Here is a 17271-nt window from a genome sequence, read left to right as displayed (position 1 = left end):
CTGCAACCCCCAGGCCAAGACAGCAGTGAGCCAGAATCAAGTTGGGAAGCTAAATCCAGGCCTCTGCCTTCTGACAGGTGTGTGGAAAGGAAGCCATGGGTCTCGGGTCAGCAGCGCCCCCTGGCAACAGGATGAGGTAATGACAAGCATTGGAAGGAGAAAAATAATCTTTTTTAACTCTTCAGGTCTGAGCTCAAATGTACATCTACTTCTGCTGAATCCTCTCACCCCCTGCATCTCTGGCCTACACTCCAGTTCTTCTATGCATAAATAAAAAAAATAAATCTTTTCTAAAAAACCTACACTGAATGCTTACTGCTTTATTCATAACGGGGTCCAAACAGGAAACACTAATGACTGGATGGATAAATATATTAGCACAGCCAGATAATGGCATAATATTCAGTAATAAAAAGGAATGAGCTAGCAAGTTACAAAAGCACATGGTAAAAAGCTCAAATACATATTGGTAAGTGAAAGAAGCGAGTCTGAAAATATACACTGCATGATTCCAACTATGAAGCATTCTGGGAAAGGCAAAATTACAGTGAATAAAAAGGTGGGGTTGCCAAGGGCTCAGAAGCTCACGAGGAAGAGAAATAAGTGGAGCTATGAAGATTTTCACAGCATTTGAAACTATTCTGTAGTATACTGTAATGGTGATACATGGTGTATATTTGTCAAAACCCACACTGCCCAAACTACAACAGGGCTCTCCCTGGTGGCACCACAGGTTAAAGCACCGCACTATAAAGCTCTTCAAAGCCATGAAGCCACTGCAGTGGCTTCGATCCCTTGCAAGGGAGCTGACCCACATGGCATGGCAGACCTCTCCTGACCCGCCCACTGTGCCCTCAGCAGTGCACTTCAGTTGATCAGCCTGTTCTGCTCCCCACTCTCTCTGGTGAATCCTCTCACCCACCACACCTCTGGCCTGTACCCCAGTTCTTTAAGCATAAATAAATCTAAAAAAAAAAAAAAAACACTACAACACTGTGAAGTCTTAACAAACTATGGATTCTGATGTATCAATATTGGCTCATACATTGAACAAATGTGTCCACACTAATACATTAGGTTAATAATACAGGAAAATCAAGGGGAAAAGATGTAACATACGAGAATTCTCTATACTTTCTGCACAATGTTTGTTCTAAACCTGAAGCTGATAAAAAATAAAGTCTATTAAGAAATCGAGGAGCTCATCACCAAAGATTACAAAAACAGAAACAAAATCAAATGAGACTCATAAGAAATTTCCAAGTAGGTTAGATGGTGGAATCATGGCAAGCAAGCTATATTAGAGAGTCATAGGGAATCACTAAATTAGGGAGCAAAAAAAGATGGTCCAGAATGACCTTACAGATTTGAAAGAAAAATCTAATTTCATGTCTAAAAAAGGAAAATGAATAAAATTTAAAAGTCAATAGGTAAACTGCAAGCCAGTTGTGCCAATCAATTAAAAAATTAATATATGAATAAAAAAGGTAAAACAAAGTGATGCAAAATTAAAAATATGAATAAACTTATAACCACTCAAGAAGTTCAAATAGTAGTTTACTCTTCCCAGAAACTAAATCCACGGCCTCCGTAGTTAAGTTTTACCAGTAATTTCATGGAATGTGTCGTCCCATTCTTACACAAGGGGGCCTATTTTGCAGCTTGTTTTACTGTGGGATCTAACCTGTCATGAACACTTGACAGAGTGGGGGAAGAAATGGCAACTACAGGGTACTCTTATTGACAGCACAGATGTGAAATCCTAACCAATATTGGCAAGCTGAATTTAGCAATGTTAAAAAACATATCCCCACAATACATCTATTCCACTGGTAACAGACATCTGAAGAGGTGGGGTGCTATATTTCTGAATGAAATAAGGTTTTAATCCAATGTCACCTTCATAAAAATGTTATTTTAAAAAGAAAAAATATTCATTTATTCTAGAAGTCAAGATTACTATGTCAGAAGCTCTATTTATGATTCATATTATTAAAATTACCAGATTAAGGTTAAAAAGGATTAACAGTCTTGACAGATGCATAAACTGTATTTTACATTAAAGAAACATACATGACATAAAAAAAACAACAGCCAACTAGGAAGAGAATGAAATCTCCCCAACTGATAGAATAGCCACCCAAAACAGTAAAATAAATATGAAGCTCGATAATAAAATATTAAGGTCATTCCCTTTAAAATCAGATGCCCATTATCACTACTTCTACTCACCATCACAGGGGGAAATCTTACCAAAGCAAAAAAAAAAAGTAGCAAGACATGAAAAAATAAGATTCAAGTGTGATCCCACAGCACCACTCTGACATGAAGTAAAAGATATTTTAACTCTAATAACAGATACAGATGAACTGTAGGATCCAACTACCTAACTATACAGAATCCAGCTTTTAACTAAGTGGAAGAGGAAGTCAAGTGACCAAGACACATGAAATCATGCTCAATCTCATAAGCAAATGAAAATTATAACAGCAAAAATCTATCAAGCACACCCAATTATCAAAAAAATGTAAAGATGAGTAAACCAGCAGTCATGAGTGGAGAACAATGTGAATCTCTTGCAGATGTGCATCAAGTGAAAATCAAGAATCCTCACAGCACTACTTTGGCAGCAAAGTTCCTTTACTAACACTAGAATGTAAAGAATCAAAATTGTCCCTCAGTAGTTACCTCGGTAAACAATGACACACAATGCATTGATGTTAGAGGAAATGAATGAGCTCCACCTACACATTCACAAGGATGGAAAGAAAAAACATAAATCAAACAGACTAGATGAAATTGGCTTCATATATTTCTTAAGTTTCAGGAAAACATACATGTGTAGTAAAATCATTAAGAAAGGCCAGGGAATGAACAAGGTATACTCAGAGTGGTACTGTCTGAGACCTAGGGAGGAATATTGTCAGGGATATGTTACTGACAATATTCTCTTTTCCTAAGTTATACATTCATTTCAACAGAAATGCTACCTCCAGGAGTAATGAATTTCCCATTGTAGAAGTTTGTTTCAAGAACTGCTTGATTTAGGTGAGCTATTAAGAGACAAAACAAAGGTTGGACTTCATACCCTACAGTAATTAACTCTAAGATTTCATCATTCTGCATCCACTATAGTAAAAACCCCAGTACATTGCACATAAAAACCAATACACATTTTAACAAGCACTCACTGGCTGCTGACATGGACAGACGTTCTTGAATGCCAATGAACACCTCTTCTTCATCCCTCCTTGCTGCAATTTCTGATAATGTTCTGTCCTCTAACCTTCCTGTAACTCAGCTCAAGGAGTGTCTTTTCCTTAGTCTAATCTTACAGCCTGTCAGAGGTAAGCATGTGTCCTTTGGGCCAAGGATCCATGCAATAGCATCTATGGAGCGACACCCGGAGAAGATCCCACACCAGAAGGTTTAAATATGGTTCCTTGGTGGGCTCAGGGGGTGATGCCTACGACATTACCCCAAGAGGCAGCGCTAAGAAAAATCTGCCTGAGAATTAAGCCTGCTGGTCCATGAAATAGCACTGAAACACTGAGTTAATTTAAACTACAGTCTAACATCTTGACTTGTAAGTATCATGTGACCTTATTGCTTCTATTTTCCTTTGGAAGCCATATTAACTGGAACAACAGTCCCAGGACATCAGTTCTGTGATGATGTCCATTGACGAGACAATAAAAATAAAACTTAAAGGTGAAAGTAGCTGCTCTGTACACACAGACACAGTAGTGCCTAACTGCAAACTCTTAACTCCTATCCAACTCTCGGCCATCCTTGGGGTTTGGAATGCTGAGAAAAAAATCCCAGTACAGGAGTGCTCCATCATCTAGTGACATATTCTGAGGTGTGCGTCAGTGGTAGCAGCCCAAAAGCAGCAGCCAACCAACATCTTGACCTTTAAACTAGAGGCATGATTAATCTTGAAATCAGCAGTGCCGGGGGCAGATTCCAAATTGTGCTCTTTCAGGTTTTCCCAAAATTCAATTCCTTGTATGAAATCACTTCCTGCCTGAAGTGCTTGAAATAATTATCATTTTCTAAGTTGATAAGTTCTGTACTCTACAAAATAAATCCCTGCTTGTACTGACTGGAAGTCCCTAGGAAAATAGTTTTCTAATGACTATGTAAAGCAGCTTTCTTTCTCAGACACCCTCTGTCAGACTGATTATTCATGTCCCTTGTTACCTAAATGTTTATTTAACTGTTAGGAAGATGCCACGTTCGATACACTACAACAGAGGCTCTTTCTCCACTGTCCTTAGCAGATTGGAACTTCAAGTGCAGAGTTATAAAGAATGCCCTTTGTGCGACACCTCACCTACACTGGCTGGCGGTTTGTTTTTGCAGACATTCACAAAAAACACAAAGCATTTTTGTACGGTTTAAGGCTCTTTTAAATAAACTCTTCTGTAAGAGGAAGCAATGTATTTTACTCTCTAGAATATCTATGGAATGTGTATTTTCAAAAGAAAGCGTTAGTCTCACCTTGTGAAAACATAATGCATCTCTTGATGTATTTAAATAATATGTCAGGAGGTACAACCTGACAACAAAGAGCCTGGAACTTATCAAAAAGACCTGAGTTACAATCTCATTAGAGTCGCACAGAGCTAATTGGAAAATCCTGGGTTTTCTGGCCTCCAATGGACTGGACTCATCCTCAGAAATAGAAGCATTTCTAAAGTTGGTTACAACATGTAAATAGAAGTACCATACATGAAAATGTTTGCATTAAGACTTGGTACAGAGTAATTGTTAAAATAAATGTTAAATTTTATTTTACTTCTTAAGAATGCTATGGAAGAAGCCTATTTCAATAAATTAAATCTAGTAATAAAATAAAATTTAAGGGGTAGAAATTCAACATTCTACTAGTTTACATTATATAATCTCTAAAAAAATGTTCCGAAGAGATTAATTCAAAAATTATGTACAGACTAATGGTAACTAGCACTGGGGCTTACCCCAGTACTGACCGGAAGTCCCTAGGACTATGTAAAGCAGCTTTCTTTCTCAGACACCCTCTGTCAGACTGATTATTCATGTCCCTTGTTACCTTACCCCAGAGGAATTTCCCTTGAGAGGTTTTCAACATTTTGATGATTTTAAGTATCTCCTACTCTTTTATTACCTTTCACTCCAAAATTATTTGGTATTCCAACATATGCAAAATCTGGGGTCAGAAATGACCTCTAAATAGCTTAAAATCTTGCAGGGTATAAAACAACTAAAAGGATCACTAGACCAGCATCTACAAAAATCAATACATTATCAATTATGTTATGTAATGATCATCACTGAAGTATTCCTTAAATCTTCTGACTTGGTTATGGCTATTCATTTTAATCAGCCCACTGAAAATGAAAACCACTGCCGCAGAAGACTTACAATCACCATCTCATCACTCTTTAGATCAAATACAGATTTCTGGTATTTTCCTCTTGATAAAAACTATATTGTCCTCCATTTAGATACTTTAATATAGTGCACAAGGATATGCAATAACTACAGAAATGACCTCTAGGGTATAATTACCCACAAAGAATAGTGGCAGGCCCTCCCTGGTGGCGCAGTGGGTTAAAGCACAGCACTAAGAAGCTAAAAGCCACTTCAGCATGAATTCGATCCCTGTCCTACCCTGGAGGTGACCCACATGGCACAGCAGACCTCTCCTGACCCTCCTGCTGCTCCCCTCAGCAGTGTATTTCATCCATCGATCTGTTCTGCTCCACACTCTGTTTCTAGTGAATCCTCTCACCACTCCTGCACCTCTAGCCTGTACCCCAATTCTGTATACATAAATAAATAAATCTTTAAAAAAAAAAAAAGAATAGTGGCAACAAAAAAGTCCTCTTTTAGTCCAATTTTAGGACACATGCATCTCACTTCCTCCTATTATCCTTAGTACAAGATCATAATGGAAAGAACAAAGAGTAAAGAAAGTAAAGTAGAAATGGTAAAAATTGACCAAGACTAACTAAAGTACAGATCTATGGAATAAACAGACCTGGAAAATAAAATTTTTATATTCTGTTACTCAGAACAAATTTTTTGTTTTCGAAAAATTTTGACAGTAGGGCATATATAATTTAAAAGATATTTTGTAGATTATTCTAAAATATCATGAAATCAAACCTCAATTGGCTCTTCTCCACCTTTTACTTGACTTTCACCCATTTCTCCATTCTCATAGTTACTGCTCTTCTCAACCCATAACTCAGATTTTTCTACAGTCAGTCGCAGCTGGTCCAGATCAGCCTTGATTTGTTTGTAGTTATCCACATCCTGATTGGACACTAGCAGTTGCACCTGGAAACAAAAATTTAATACATTAAATCAATTTATGGAACTGTAATTACTTCTACTTCATTTATATATATAACCCCAAGTCTTACAATATATTTGTCTCTTAGTAGGCTTAGTATTTCAAGATTAGTTATGACTATTTAGAGGTGTTGATATGTAAATTATCCATGAAAACTTACCTGGCAATATTGGTGTACTCTAACCAAAATATTAACACATTAATGCTTACTAAATAAATTAAAAATCAGCAAAACACATGTAATCACTTAGGTAATATTCATAATAATCTCAAGATTGATGTCACTCAAAAGAAAATGGATTATTTTCATAAGAATTTCTTTGTTTTAGGCTTATACATTTTTTCAATCACAAAACATTTACTTCCGGGTTGCCTTTTGTCCCACCCAAATTAATCGGTAAAATTTGGGGTCAAAGAACAGCAGGGCACAAAATTCCTTAATATGGTTTGATCCCCCAGTGCTTCCTAGATCTTATTACCTGTCAATTACAGTAAAAATATTAACTGACACTCACTTGTAGAGAACTCTTTCTAAAACAGGTCATGCCTTGGTATTGGACAAGAACATATGAATCTTTAAAAACAGAAAATGATCCATTGTGTATATATACCACATCTTTTTGACCCAGTCATCTATTTTTGGGCATATACTTACCACTCAGCAATCAAAAAAGAGGATTGTGCTAAGTGAAATAAGGACAGAAGGAAAAAGAAAAATATCGATGTTTTCACCTATAGGAGGAATATAGAGGTACCATATAAGGGATTGGGGAAAAAATAATTATATAATTATAACAAATAAAAAAACAAAATTAACAAGCAACTATAAATCAGAGACATTCTGTGGGGGGTAGTGGGGATCAGATCAAAATGGGAGGGAAGAGCAAAAGGGACTATGGTGAGTGTGCACGGGTGAGTTGGGGGTGGGAATTCTGTGGGGACTACACCTGGGGAGAGAAAGCACACACTGTATTAAATGAAGAATGATGTAAAATATATAGAAATTAAAAATATATGAAAAACAAGATAGACGGTGTTCGAGGAAAGCAGCCGTGTAGGCTGGCACAAGCAGCGTGTGCACAGCCTCCAGGCCAGGGCACCGAGGGCAGCTCAGTCTCACCTGTTTAAACGCCTGTAGGACTTCGGCCCTCTGGCTGAAGTGCTTGAAAAGCAGCTGCAAGGCCCCTGAGAGCAGAGGGGGGTAGTCATGCATGATGAGGTGGATGAGCACCCGCAAAAATGTCCTGCCTCCTTCATCATCCAGCTGAACTGGAGTTTTTTCCTTTCTATAGAAACAAAAGAAAAAATGCTAAAACAGTTTATGTTGCTATAAAACCTACTCACATATGGCTAAGATTGTGTCTAGGTTCCTATAGTTATATCACGTTTTTGCACAAGTTGGAAAATGAATGTAACTGGTGAGAAAATATGCACATGTCTTTCTGTGAAGGCAGAGCAACCAACCATCTCACTTTGTTGAAGCTTTCGGGGGGCCTAGTGTGGAGGACTGCTGCTTTGGAAAAGTCCAGATGACATGGTCACTGAGGCATGGACAACGGATAAGAATCTGAATCAATCCAAAGCTTTTGCTAAAGAGAAACCAGCCACTGATTTTCCCCAGAGCTTAGAGACCTGGACACAGCAGGCAGTGAGGAGCTGGGGAGGACAGAGGACAGAGTACATGCACACCCACAGACACCTAGACACTCACGTGTGCACACACAACACACACACACACCGCCATTGCAAAGGCAGCTCTGAACAAGATTTTACTGGATAGATTGAAAACCACACACCAGTTCATTGTCTCTTCTTGGGGATAAAAGAATGCTTAAGTAGAAAACACAAGAGCAATGACAAAAACTAGAAAACAATCATAGAACAGAGCAAGTCAAATGCTCACTAGAGAGAAAAATTCTTTTGGTTCCCCTCATTCGCCACTCTTATTTGTCTTTCTAGCCAAAGAAGATACAAGAAAAGACTTAGGAGAGAAATTCTTTGAGTGTTTTCATAAAAAGTCTGTGACAAGAATGAAAGCTACTAATGCAATCATTTGTAGCATAGAAATTTTGCTCTTTTTTAAATTTTAATTTTGACTGTTGTTTCTGAAAAAGAAACAACTTAAAGACAATAAATGGCAAGGCCCTGGGAGTAAGGGGTCGTCCTGCCAGCTACACTTCATTTCCTTCAATCATGCTCAGTTCCAATTGCCAGGAAATGGCTTTATTTCTTACATCGAAAGTTAACGATAATGTCAAAAGACCTGAGTTTCTTGCCTCACATTTACCAGATTCAGGAAAGCAGTGTTTTTGCAAGATATGGCAGTGTTTATACCAGTGGAGCTAAAGGGCATTTGTGTGCTGTCATTATTTGAAGAAAGAAAAGCAAAGAATGCAGGGAAGAGTTCAACATGCTGACCTCATCTCGTCCTTTCTATTACCTGACCTAAAGAAAAGTTATGCTTTCTTCCCTTTGGGACATTAGCAACTTTCATTTCTAACAGAAATGATCTTGGCAACATAAAGGATCTAAAAATAAACAGATGACACACCCTAGAATACTGACTGCAGAACTAGGGTTCTACTAGGGGGTGTGGGGGGAGGGAAGGAAGAGCAGAGTGGGGGAAGAGGTGCAGTGGCTGGGGTGCTTACAACAACGGAAGTTGTAAATGCAGGCAGCCTCCATTAAAAATATGAAAACAATAAGCAGATATAGGAAGGTGACCAACAACAAACTATCAACAAAATACCGAGTAAAATTTTATTTACAAGGGGAAGATTCATAAATGTTACTCTACCTTCCAGCAAACATAGTTTCTGCCTGAGCTGCAATTTCATCAATATCAGGAACAATAGCTGCAAAGATAAATGGAAAAATCCAACCTTTATCTAATCCCAATTAGGAGTCACAATATTTATATTCATATTTGTGTGTCTTAATTTGTTTATGCCACCCAAAATCAATGAACAACTTTAACAATCACAATGCAGTTCCACATAAGGTATCAGTACTTTAAACAGACATTTTTATATGTTTAATGTGTACTGCTGTACAATGGTATATTACAAGGTCAGAAAATTACTACCTACAAGGTCACCTTATCTATGTAAGTATGTATATGTATGTATAAAATTTATATCTGGGTACATACACTTTTTTTTAAGATTTTTTTATTTATTTATACATACAGAACTGGGGTACAGGCCAGAGGCAGTGAGAGGATTCAACAGAGACAGAGTGGGGAGCAGAACAGGCAGTTTGACGAAGTACACTGCTGAGGGGAGCACCAGGTGAGGCAGGAGAAGTCTGCCACGCCTGTACATACACTTTAAATGGGAGAGGACAGGTACAGGTAATTTTTTAAAGAATCAAAATATTCCCATATAGTGAACCTTGTTCTTATATGGTACTTCAAATCAGCACGGTCCTTTTACCTGAGCAGACTTCTAAAATCCACCCCTTTTTCTTGTGGGACAGGATGCTTAGTTTTTAAATACGACCAATCATGATTCCTCACCAACCCTAACTAACTTCTGTAAATAAACTGTGTAAATATAAACACAATTTATCTCTCATTCCAAAGCATAAAGGAAAACAGTGGGAAACAAAAAAAAAGTCACTGTTCTCAGTTCTGTATCTCCCACAAATTCAACCAATGACAAGGAGAAGGTGTGGCAGAGAGGAGTGGTTTCTGGGGGTGCCCAGGCTTTCCTCCCAATGCTCCTGACACGGAGCGCTCTCATTTCAGAAGTCTGGCTTCTGCGAGCCAGTAATTTTTGGGCTGTCAGTGCAACCGCCAGCAAGACTTTCTGATTCTGCCTTATTGTTCCTGGAAACAGCCCTGGGAGTTTCCACATTACTTGGAAGCATGAGAACAACTTGATGGCAAATGTGGTGGAAGGGACTTCTCTCTGGGACGAGAGGACTCTGACTCCAGGGTCAGCTCCTTGCAAATGGCACTGAGAAGCAGGAGTGACGGACATTGGCTGCAGCAGCCATGCCAACTAACACTTAAAGCCACTGCATCTGGCCTGTCACACTGGTGGACAAAGAAGGGGAGGAGCCCAGCAGTGTCCTAGTGGGGGGTTCAAGGTGGTTTAATATCTGTGTACAAGTCCTACCGTAGTAAAGGAGTTTGGGCCGCCGCCTGGGCCTTTGATAGGACAAGTTTCCCATCAGTCATGCAGGGCTGGTGTCGCTTGGAAAAAATGGGACTTTACTTTTCTTGGGTTTCACAAGAGAATTTTCAGTCACAAAATTGTTACCATCATTTCTATGATCTTTCATTACTACAATCCTATACTCACAGCAACTTTATTTATATGTTTTACATGTGACAACTGAAAAATAGTTCCAGATTATAAGCACATTAAATAAGCACATACACATGCCCATATATGTGTGTGCACACGTGCCCAAGAACTCCAGCAACTACATTCTGACCATCAGGAATGTTATCTCTAAATGATGAATGATGATGATGATGATGATAAACAACTCTTAACGACAGCTTCCTACAAAACACCTTTTCTCTTGATGGAGAAAAATTTCCCATGGGTTCTCACCAAAATGGTAGAATGCTGAAAAGAGTCATACTCTGGAATACAAGAGACCTCAGAGAAAACCCCTGACCCCACAAGCCGGAGCAGGTAACACCTTGCTGATCTTGGTTTTCACGTCTATAAAACGCCACAACAAACAGGACCTCTGCTTTGCAGCATTGTGAAGATTCTAAAAAAACTGTATTCCACACAGCTTCTCCTTGTTGTTCTATGCCAGTTACAGAACTCTTGGCCTCAGTTACTATGTGTCACTGATAGAGATTATTTCCATCAACATTTCTGCCCCCCCCCTAGAAATATTACTGTATTTTAAAATATGAATGGAATATTTTAGTTCTTAGGAAAACAAAAGACAAAGGGTACACGTCCCCACAAGGAAGCTACCTGATGGCAGTAAGGTATCTGGTGAGCCGCTGGTAGGGCTTTCAGTACTTTCGTTATTTTCTCCAAATTCCTTCTTATATATGGACAGCATATATGAGATCCTGTAGTCAAGTCTGACACTCAGGATGAACTACAAGGAACAACAAAAACCATGTGAATCGTCAATTTTGTGAGCACAGATTTACATCCTGTGACATGACCCCAAGGACACCATCACCACCGTCACATCACACGACCTGGTGAGAAAATGGCGTTTGTAACTCTGGATGCTCCGGCTCCAAAGGTGCTCGTTAGCCAAGAGACCAAGAGAGGGCATGCAAATCTGTCAGCCAATGGCAGGAAAATCCCAGCGCAGTTATTGGAGAGGAGGAAATGTGGCTCCCAGGGTTAGTTCCCTGAGTAGTCTAGGTGGAGGTGGCGTTGGGTCGGAGTGGGGAGGTGGTGCTGGCAGGCACACTCAGCACTCTGCAGAGCTTCCAGCAGCTGTGAGAGGAGGCTGGAGGTCTGCCCCTCACTCATGTGGAGCTGAGGTTTCACCTACCATTGTGTGGACACTGGCTGGTCCACAGTCCTGGGTCTTGGCTCCAAGAGGCAGCTGAAGCAATAGCATCTACATAGCAGGGGTTTGCCTCATTTAGAGCTTGTTTTCCATGGGTCCTAGCCATTGACCTTGTTCCCTTTAACTGACACTGACAGAAACTGAGGGCCAACAAGGTCCCAATTCTATGAAGACTTCACACACGAAGATATCAACGAAAGAGCTGAGAAACAAAACCCACCACTGTTCACATAATTTGAAAATCACAGAGGTCAAAAGCACATGGAGCAGAATACAAACCGGGAGCAAAAGAGGAAAAGGTAGCAGGTGCTAGTGACTTTGGGGTGAGAAGTGGCCTCCCAGGGCGCTGGCCATCCCAGCAGTGTAAGGCACATCAGTCTAGGCACTGTCCCTAGGCTATGTGAGAGCCTCTGAGCTCTCAAGTGTCTTTTTTGGACAGTAAATAATGAACACTCAGGTTTTAGAAAACTTGGTATTTTGTGATACTATCTAACCTCATCTGTCACTATTCTGGTATCAAATTTTGTTCCCTCCTTCCTGGGCTTCCCTCTTGGGCTTCCCTCCCAACCCCTTTTCTTTCACACTCTTACCCTTCTCTGTTCCAACAGCTCCAGCAGGCACCATGGAGTGCCTGTACTCTCTTATCTGCGCACATTTGTTCAGTGTCCATGTTACCCTGGATATTCTTCTCCTCCATCCCATAATAACCAGCTTTCAAGATACCTCCAAGGTCTCGTTTAAATCCCTTTTTTAATAAAGCTTTCCCTGGTTCCCCAGTGCAAATCAATTTTTCTCCCCTTTGCTCACCCAACACATTATTTATACCTAATACCTATAGGCCCAAAGCTGAATCTCACTGAATCAATCTCCCTCCCTTCTGTTCATTCTTTCTCCTCTGCAAAAGTATATGCTCCTTGTCAGCTCTGTTCAGTTAAGTTCAACAAATATTTGTTAAGCCAGCTACTGAGGGAGGTGCCATATACACAAGAGCTCCCTTTGAAGAGCACATAATCTGGAGGAAAACAAACACCAGACTCTTCATTAACTTGAGGTGAGCGTTTCATCACACCCTGCATGGACAGAGTCTACTTAATGGGGATTTTCGAAGCAGGAGCCAGATCATGGGCAGTAAGCACTAACAAAGGACTGTTGGATTTATTCTTGGCAGAGCAAGAGTGCAAAATATGAGGTTCTTTATTGAGCATATGTAGAAAAAAATAATAAAACCTGAATTCACACGTATTGAAGATCAGTACTCCGGGAATTCTGTTGTATCGATATAACCAAAACACAAAGGGAACGAACAAAATTAAAGGCAGTGAAATAAAGCTGAGAGAAAACCATAAAGAGAGAGAGAGAGAATGAGGAAGGAAAATAAAAGGAAGGTAAATTGGTGCCACCCTAGTAGAAAGCCATATGGAGATTCTGCAAAAAAGTAAAACCAGAAATCCCCTATGACCCAGTTATTCTATTTCTGGGTATTTACCAAAGGAAGAAAAACACCAATTCAAAGAGATCTATGCACCCTCTACTCATCAAATGATTACTCACAATAGCCAAGTGCTGTAAACTACCTGGGGGCCGACGGACCCGTGAAGATGTCATCTAAATACATGATAGGATCATTCTCGGCTACACAAAAGATGGAGTTCTGCCACTGCAACAGCACGGGAGAACCTAGCAGAGAATGATGCTCAGAGATGTGAATCAGAAGGAAGGAGGCACTGGAAGATTTTGCTCACGTGTGGTATAGACAAAAAACAAACGGATGTGTTTAATAAACTTTTGAAGGAAGAATTTAAAAAAAGCAAAGAAGAACACAAAGCAGTAGGCAAAGGCAGGAAGACCCATGAAGGGGATGAGCAACGGACAGAGAGCTGGGATGGGACTTCATCAGAGAAAGGCTACAAAGTTTTGCTCAGAAGAACAGACAGAGGCACAAAAAGCAGAGTGAACACAGGCTCAACTAGGAAGACCTACAGAGACCCACAGCGGCAGCCAAAACCAGCCAGCCCTCAGCTGCAGCTACTGGTTTCCCACCACTGTTTTTCAGCAGTTTGAGGTGGGTCCTTTACAGTGTATTCCTGTAACTATGGGCTAAAGGAGGCCCCATAACCTAGAGGTTATCCCAGGAGTAGGAAGATGCTAAGCTGAGGGCCCATTCAGTCCATAGGGCAGGTGAGCACTCCCTCAGTTTAAAGATAGCAATGTGAGCTTCTGGGTCATGTCCATGGTGGTGACTGGTCTGCTGATGCTTCTCAGGGCTCAGCCTTTCGAAGTCCCAGGGGAATGGTGAACCCTTTTATGATTCTAAATTGAATTACTTAAAAAATGTTAGGCTAACAACCTACCCCTGGCAGCTGAGTCTACTTGAAATGATGATGAAAGACTTGGTTAACTGTATCCAGAATCTTAATAGATCCTTGAAAACTCCAGGCTCTGTACTACAAATCTGGAATAAGTGCTATAATTAAAGTATCATAGAACTACTTTCTGTAATTTAAAAGAAAAAAAGCTGGGGATCCTTAGTTACAGTAATGGGATATTTCTTCACTAAGCCGGCAGGCATAAAATAATAATTTCTCTCTTTTAAATTGACAAAGCTAAGTATCAGCCTAGGTTAATTTTAAAATATATGTATTATCCTAGCCTATTGGAAAAAAAACTAGAGATAGTCACATATAGAAAACACTGAAACCAATTATTAATGTTCACCTTAGTAATAAAATTTTGAGTTTCTGCTACAACCACAAATCTAGATACATGAAATCATATGTCCATTCAATTATTCAAGTCAATAAGAAAAGAATTGGAATCAAAGCATCAGTTTTGGCTCTTGACATCCTTCTTAAATAAAGTTACAGGTAGCCAGGGTCAAGGCTATAAGAAAAAAATTCATATGAGATTTTGTTGACCCCGAAGCACTCCACATTTGTCAGATATCATCGTTGACACTCTGAATGGGAATGAGGAAATGTAATTAATCAATTGAACAACATTTCTTTTCAACTGAGATTTTTAACCAAGCTTGTCATTCAGTTAAAATAATTAAAATTAAATCAACAGCATTCCAGATTACTAACACAGTGATTTGGAGTAAGAAGTAGAAGTTGTTAATCCTTCGGCACAAAGATTATATGTGAAGTAGCTCCCCGGTAAGACACACCTGTAAAATCTCAATAATCTTCAGCTTAGTGTCCATGACGGTCACGTCCTCCTGTTCCACCGGGCTCCCTTGCTTGCTGGGGTGGATGCTGGGCTGGATGTCAGGCACACTCATGGGGAAGATGGAGCCTCGGCTAAGCACCATCTGCGTCATCATCTCTCCCACCCCGTGGATGGTTCTCATCACGTTGTTTCCTAGAAGGAAAAGACCCTAAATCAACACAAACACAACAGAGAAAGGGGTGGGGGACCCAGAGCATCACAACCAACCTAAAAATGAGAAAAAGAAGGGATTAGGGATATCATCCAGGTTGCCCTGGCTCTTGCCTTGTGGATGAACTTAAGATACCGCAGATATCTCAAAATATGGACCAGATCTTAAACCTAACAGTGTACTTTCCTTAGAAAATGATTTCAAGCTTGGATGGAGGGGAAGTTGCAGATAGATCTGACAGCTTCCTTGACTAGTCCTTCTATAACACAGTCACTTGTTATCACTGGCCACCAATGTGCTCTCACTGTTATAATGCAAGAAAACGTGTTTACAATAAAATGAGTTGCCAGTGAGGATGTAGAGATCTCATGAAAACAATGAGTGACTCCCGCCCTAATCCTGTCCTCAAGGCAAGGGCTTTTCACTTTGCTTCGGTAATAAATACTTCCAAATAGAGCTTGTGAGGATTTACACAAATTCACCTTGAGAAAGCAAGTATTAGCCAATATATGTCTATCTCTTCATTCACCTTGGAAGAGAAAGCCATGATTCAGAAGCCACACAAAACACAATTATGTTTGAGGTAATTACAGGAACAAATTGGTGATGAATACAACCCTTTTTTCCTCAAACTTTATTTGCCAGTTGCTCATGTTACTACACAGTGTGGGGATCAGCTTCACCTTTCCACAAGCCCACTGCCCCACAGCCCCCCAGCTCCAGGGTGGCCACCTGGAGATTGCCAACACTGTCCCTCCCTCCCTCCCCTCCATCGGTAACCACTGCATTTTTCACAGTCTAAGAGCTATTTTTGCTATGCTTTGCCAGTTTGTTTTCTTTGGTTATTTATATACCAATAGATGAGTGAAACCATCCAGTATCCATCCTTTCTGACTTTCTTTCACTCAGCACAATCACCTCGAGACCCATTCACGTTGTCTCAAGAGGCAGTTTCATCCTTTTTAATAGCTGAGTAGCCCACTGAGGATCTGGTCATAATTTCTCTAACCAGTTGCCTACTGGTGGGAACTTATGTTGGTTCCATGACTTGCTTATTTACTGTGAGCAGTGCTGCTGGGAACTGGCTTTCATGGATCTTTTCATGCAGAAACACAATCACTTTGAATGAGGGTTCATTCCCCCTTCTGCATCTTCTCTAGGGTTTGGCTTCTCACTGTCTGTTGAAGAAAACTATGTCTTGACTCCTTGCACCCACCAGTAACAGCTGCACTGAGGTTCTGACACTGAGACTTAAAAAAGAATTGACATTCTCCAGCAGAGCTGTCATCTCTCCCTTCCAAATTCCTGCCTCAAGCAACAAGGATTCAAAAGAACAACTGTCTCTTTCCCTTTCAGAATAGTGGTCTTTGCTTCGTGGGTGTCCAGGGAGCTCTGCCTCCAGCAAAAGCCAAAATATCTGGCAGAGGACTGATCTCTCCCTAAGTGTGTCAGGGCACAGACCAAGAGAAAGGGAAATGGAAATAAGATGGGGTGAGATAAAACATCAGCCCCAAGTGCAGGATATAAACTGTGGGAATACCTACAGGGTTGAAAGGCAAACAAAGAGGAGGAAATGCTTATAGGATGATTTAAGACAATCTGGATGGTCTTGTGCAGACTTCCATGGGAAACTATTACTGGTGCAGTGTGAAAGGTGAAATGCCTTCTAAAATTAATTATCTCACATGTATATAAAATTCGTATCTACTACTCAAGTAGTACATATTTGAGTAGGCAAGTAACATTTTTTTCTAAATTGCCATCTTCCAGGCAGAAATTAGCACGGGTATCCAGTCTGAGAGTAGAGGCTTTTTGCTACTCCTGTGAGCCAAAAAAAAATGGGTGGGGAGGGGGTAAAGAAGAGATGCAAGTCTTCTCCATGTCTGGATGAGGTGGAGACAAAGGACATGAGACAGCCCTATTTGCTACCAGAACAACCTCTAGACAGAATGCTTCACTGTGTGTAGTTCTCAAACAACTGTGGCCACTGAGCCTTTCTAAATCCTCCCAGTTACTTACCAGGGCAGGGTGCACATTTGGTTGC

General features: G+C 40.2%; 1 protein-coding gene across 1 annotated transcript in view; it reads right to left on the bottom strand.

Moving 5' to 3' along the window:
• Positions 1–17271, bottom strand: part of ITPR2 (inositol 1,4,5-trisphosphate receptor, type 2) — a 450179-nt gene that overhangs the window by 267172 nt on the left and 165736 nt on the right. The window contains exons 22-26 of the mRNA XM_004693199.2: positions 15015–15208; positions 11290–11419; positions 9141–9198; positions 7464–7629; positions 6154–6327 (exon numbers count right to left, since the gene is read on the bottom strand). Of these exons, the coding sequence (XP_004693256.1) occupies positions 6154–6327; positions 7464–7629; positions 9141–9198; positions 11290–11419; positions 15015–15208 (722 nt within the window). The remainder of the gene's footprint in view (positions 1–6153; positions 6328–7463; positions 7630–9140; positions 9199–11289; positions 11420–15014; positions 15209–17271) is intronic.

The sequence above is a fragment of the Condylura cristata genome, unplaced genomic scaffold (genome assembly GCF_000260355.1).
Source record: "Condylura cristata isolate star-nosed mole 26May11 unplaced genomic scaffold, ConCri1.0 scaffold00036, whole genome shotgun sequence".
Lineage (NCBI taxonomy): Eukaryota > Metazoa > Chordata > Mammalia > Eulipotyphla > Talpidae > Condylura > Condylura cristata.
This window is presented reverse-complemented; position numbering and strand designations above follow the sequence as displayed.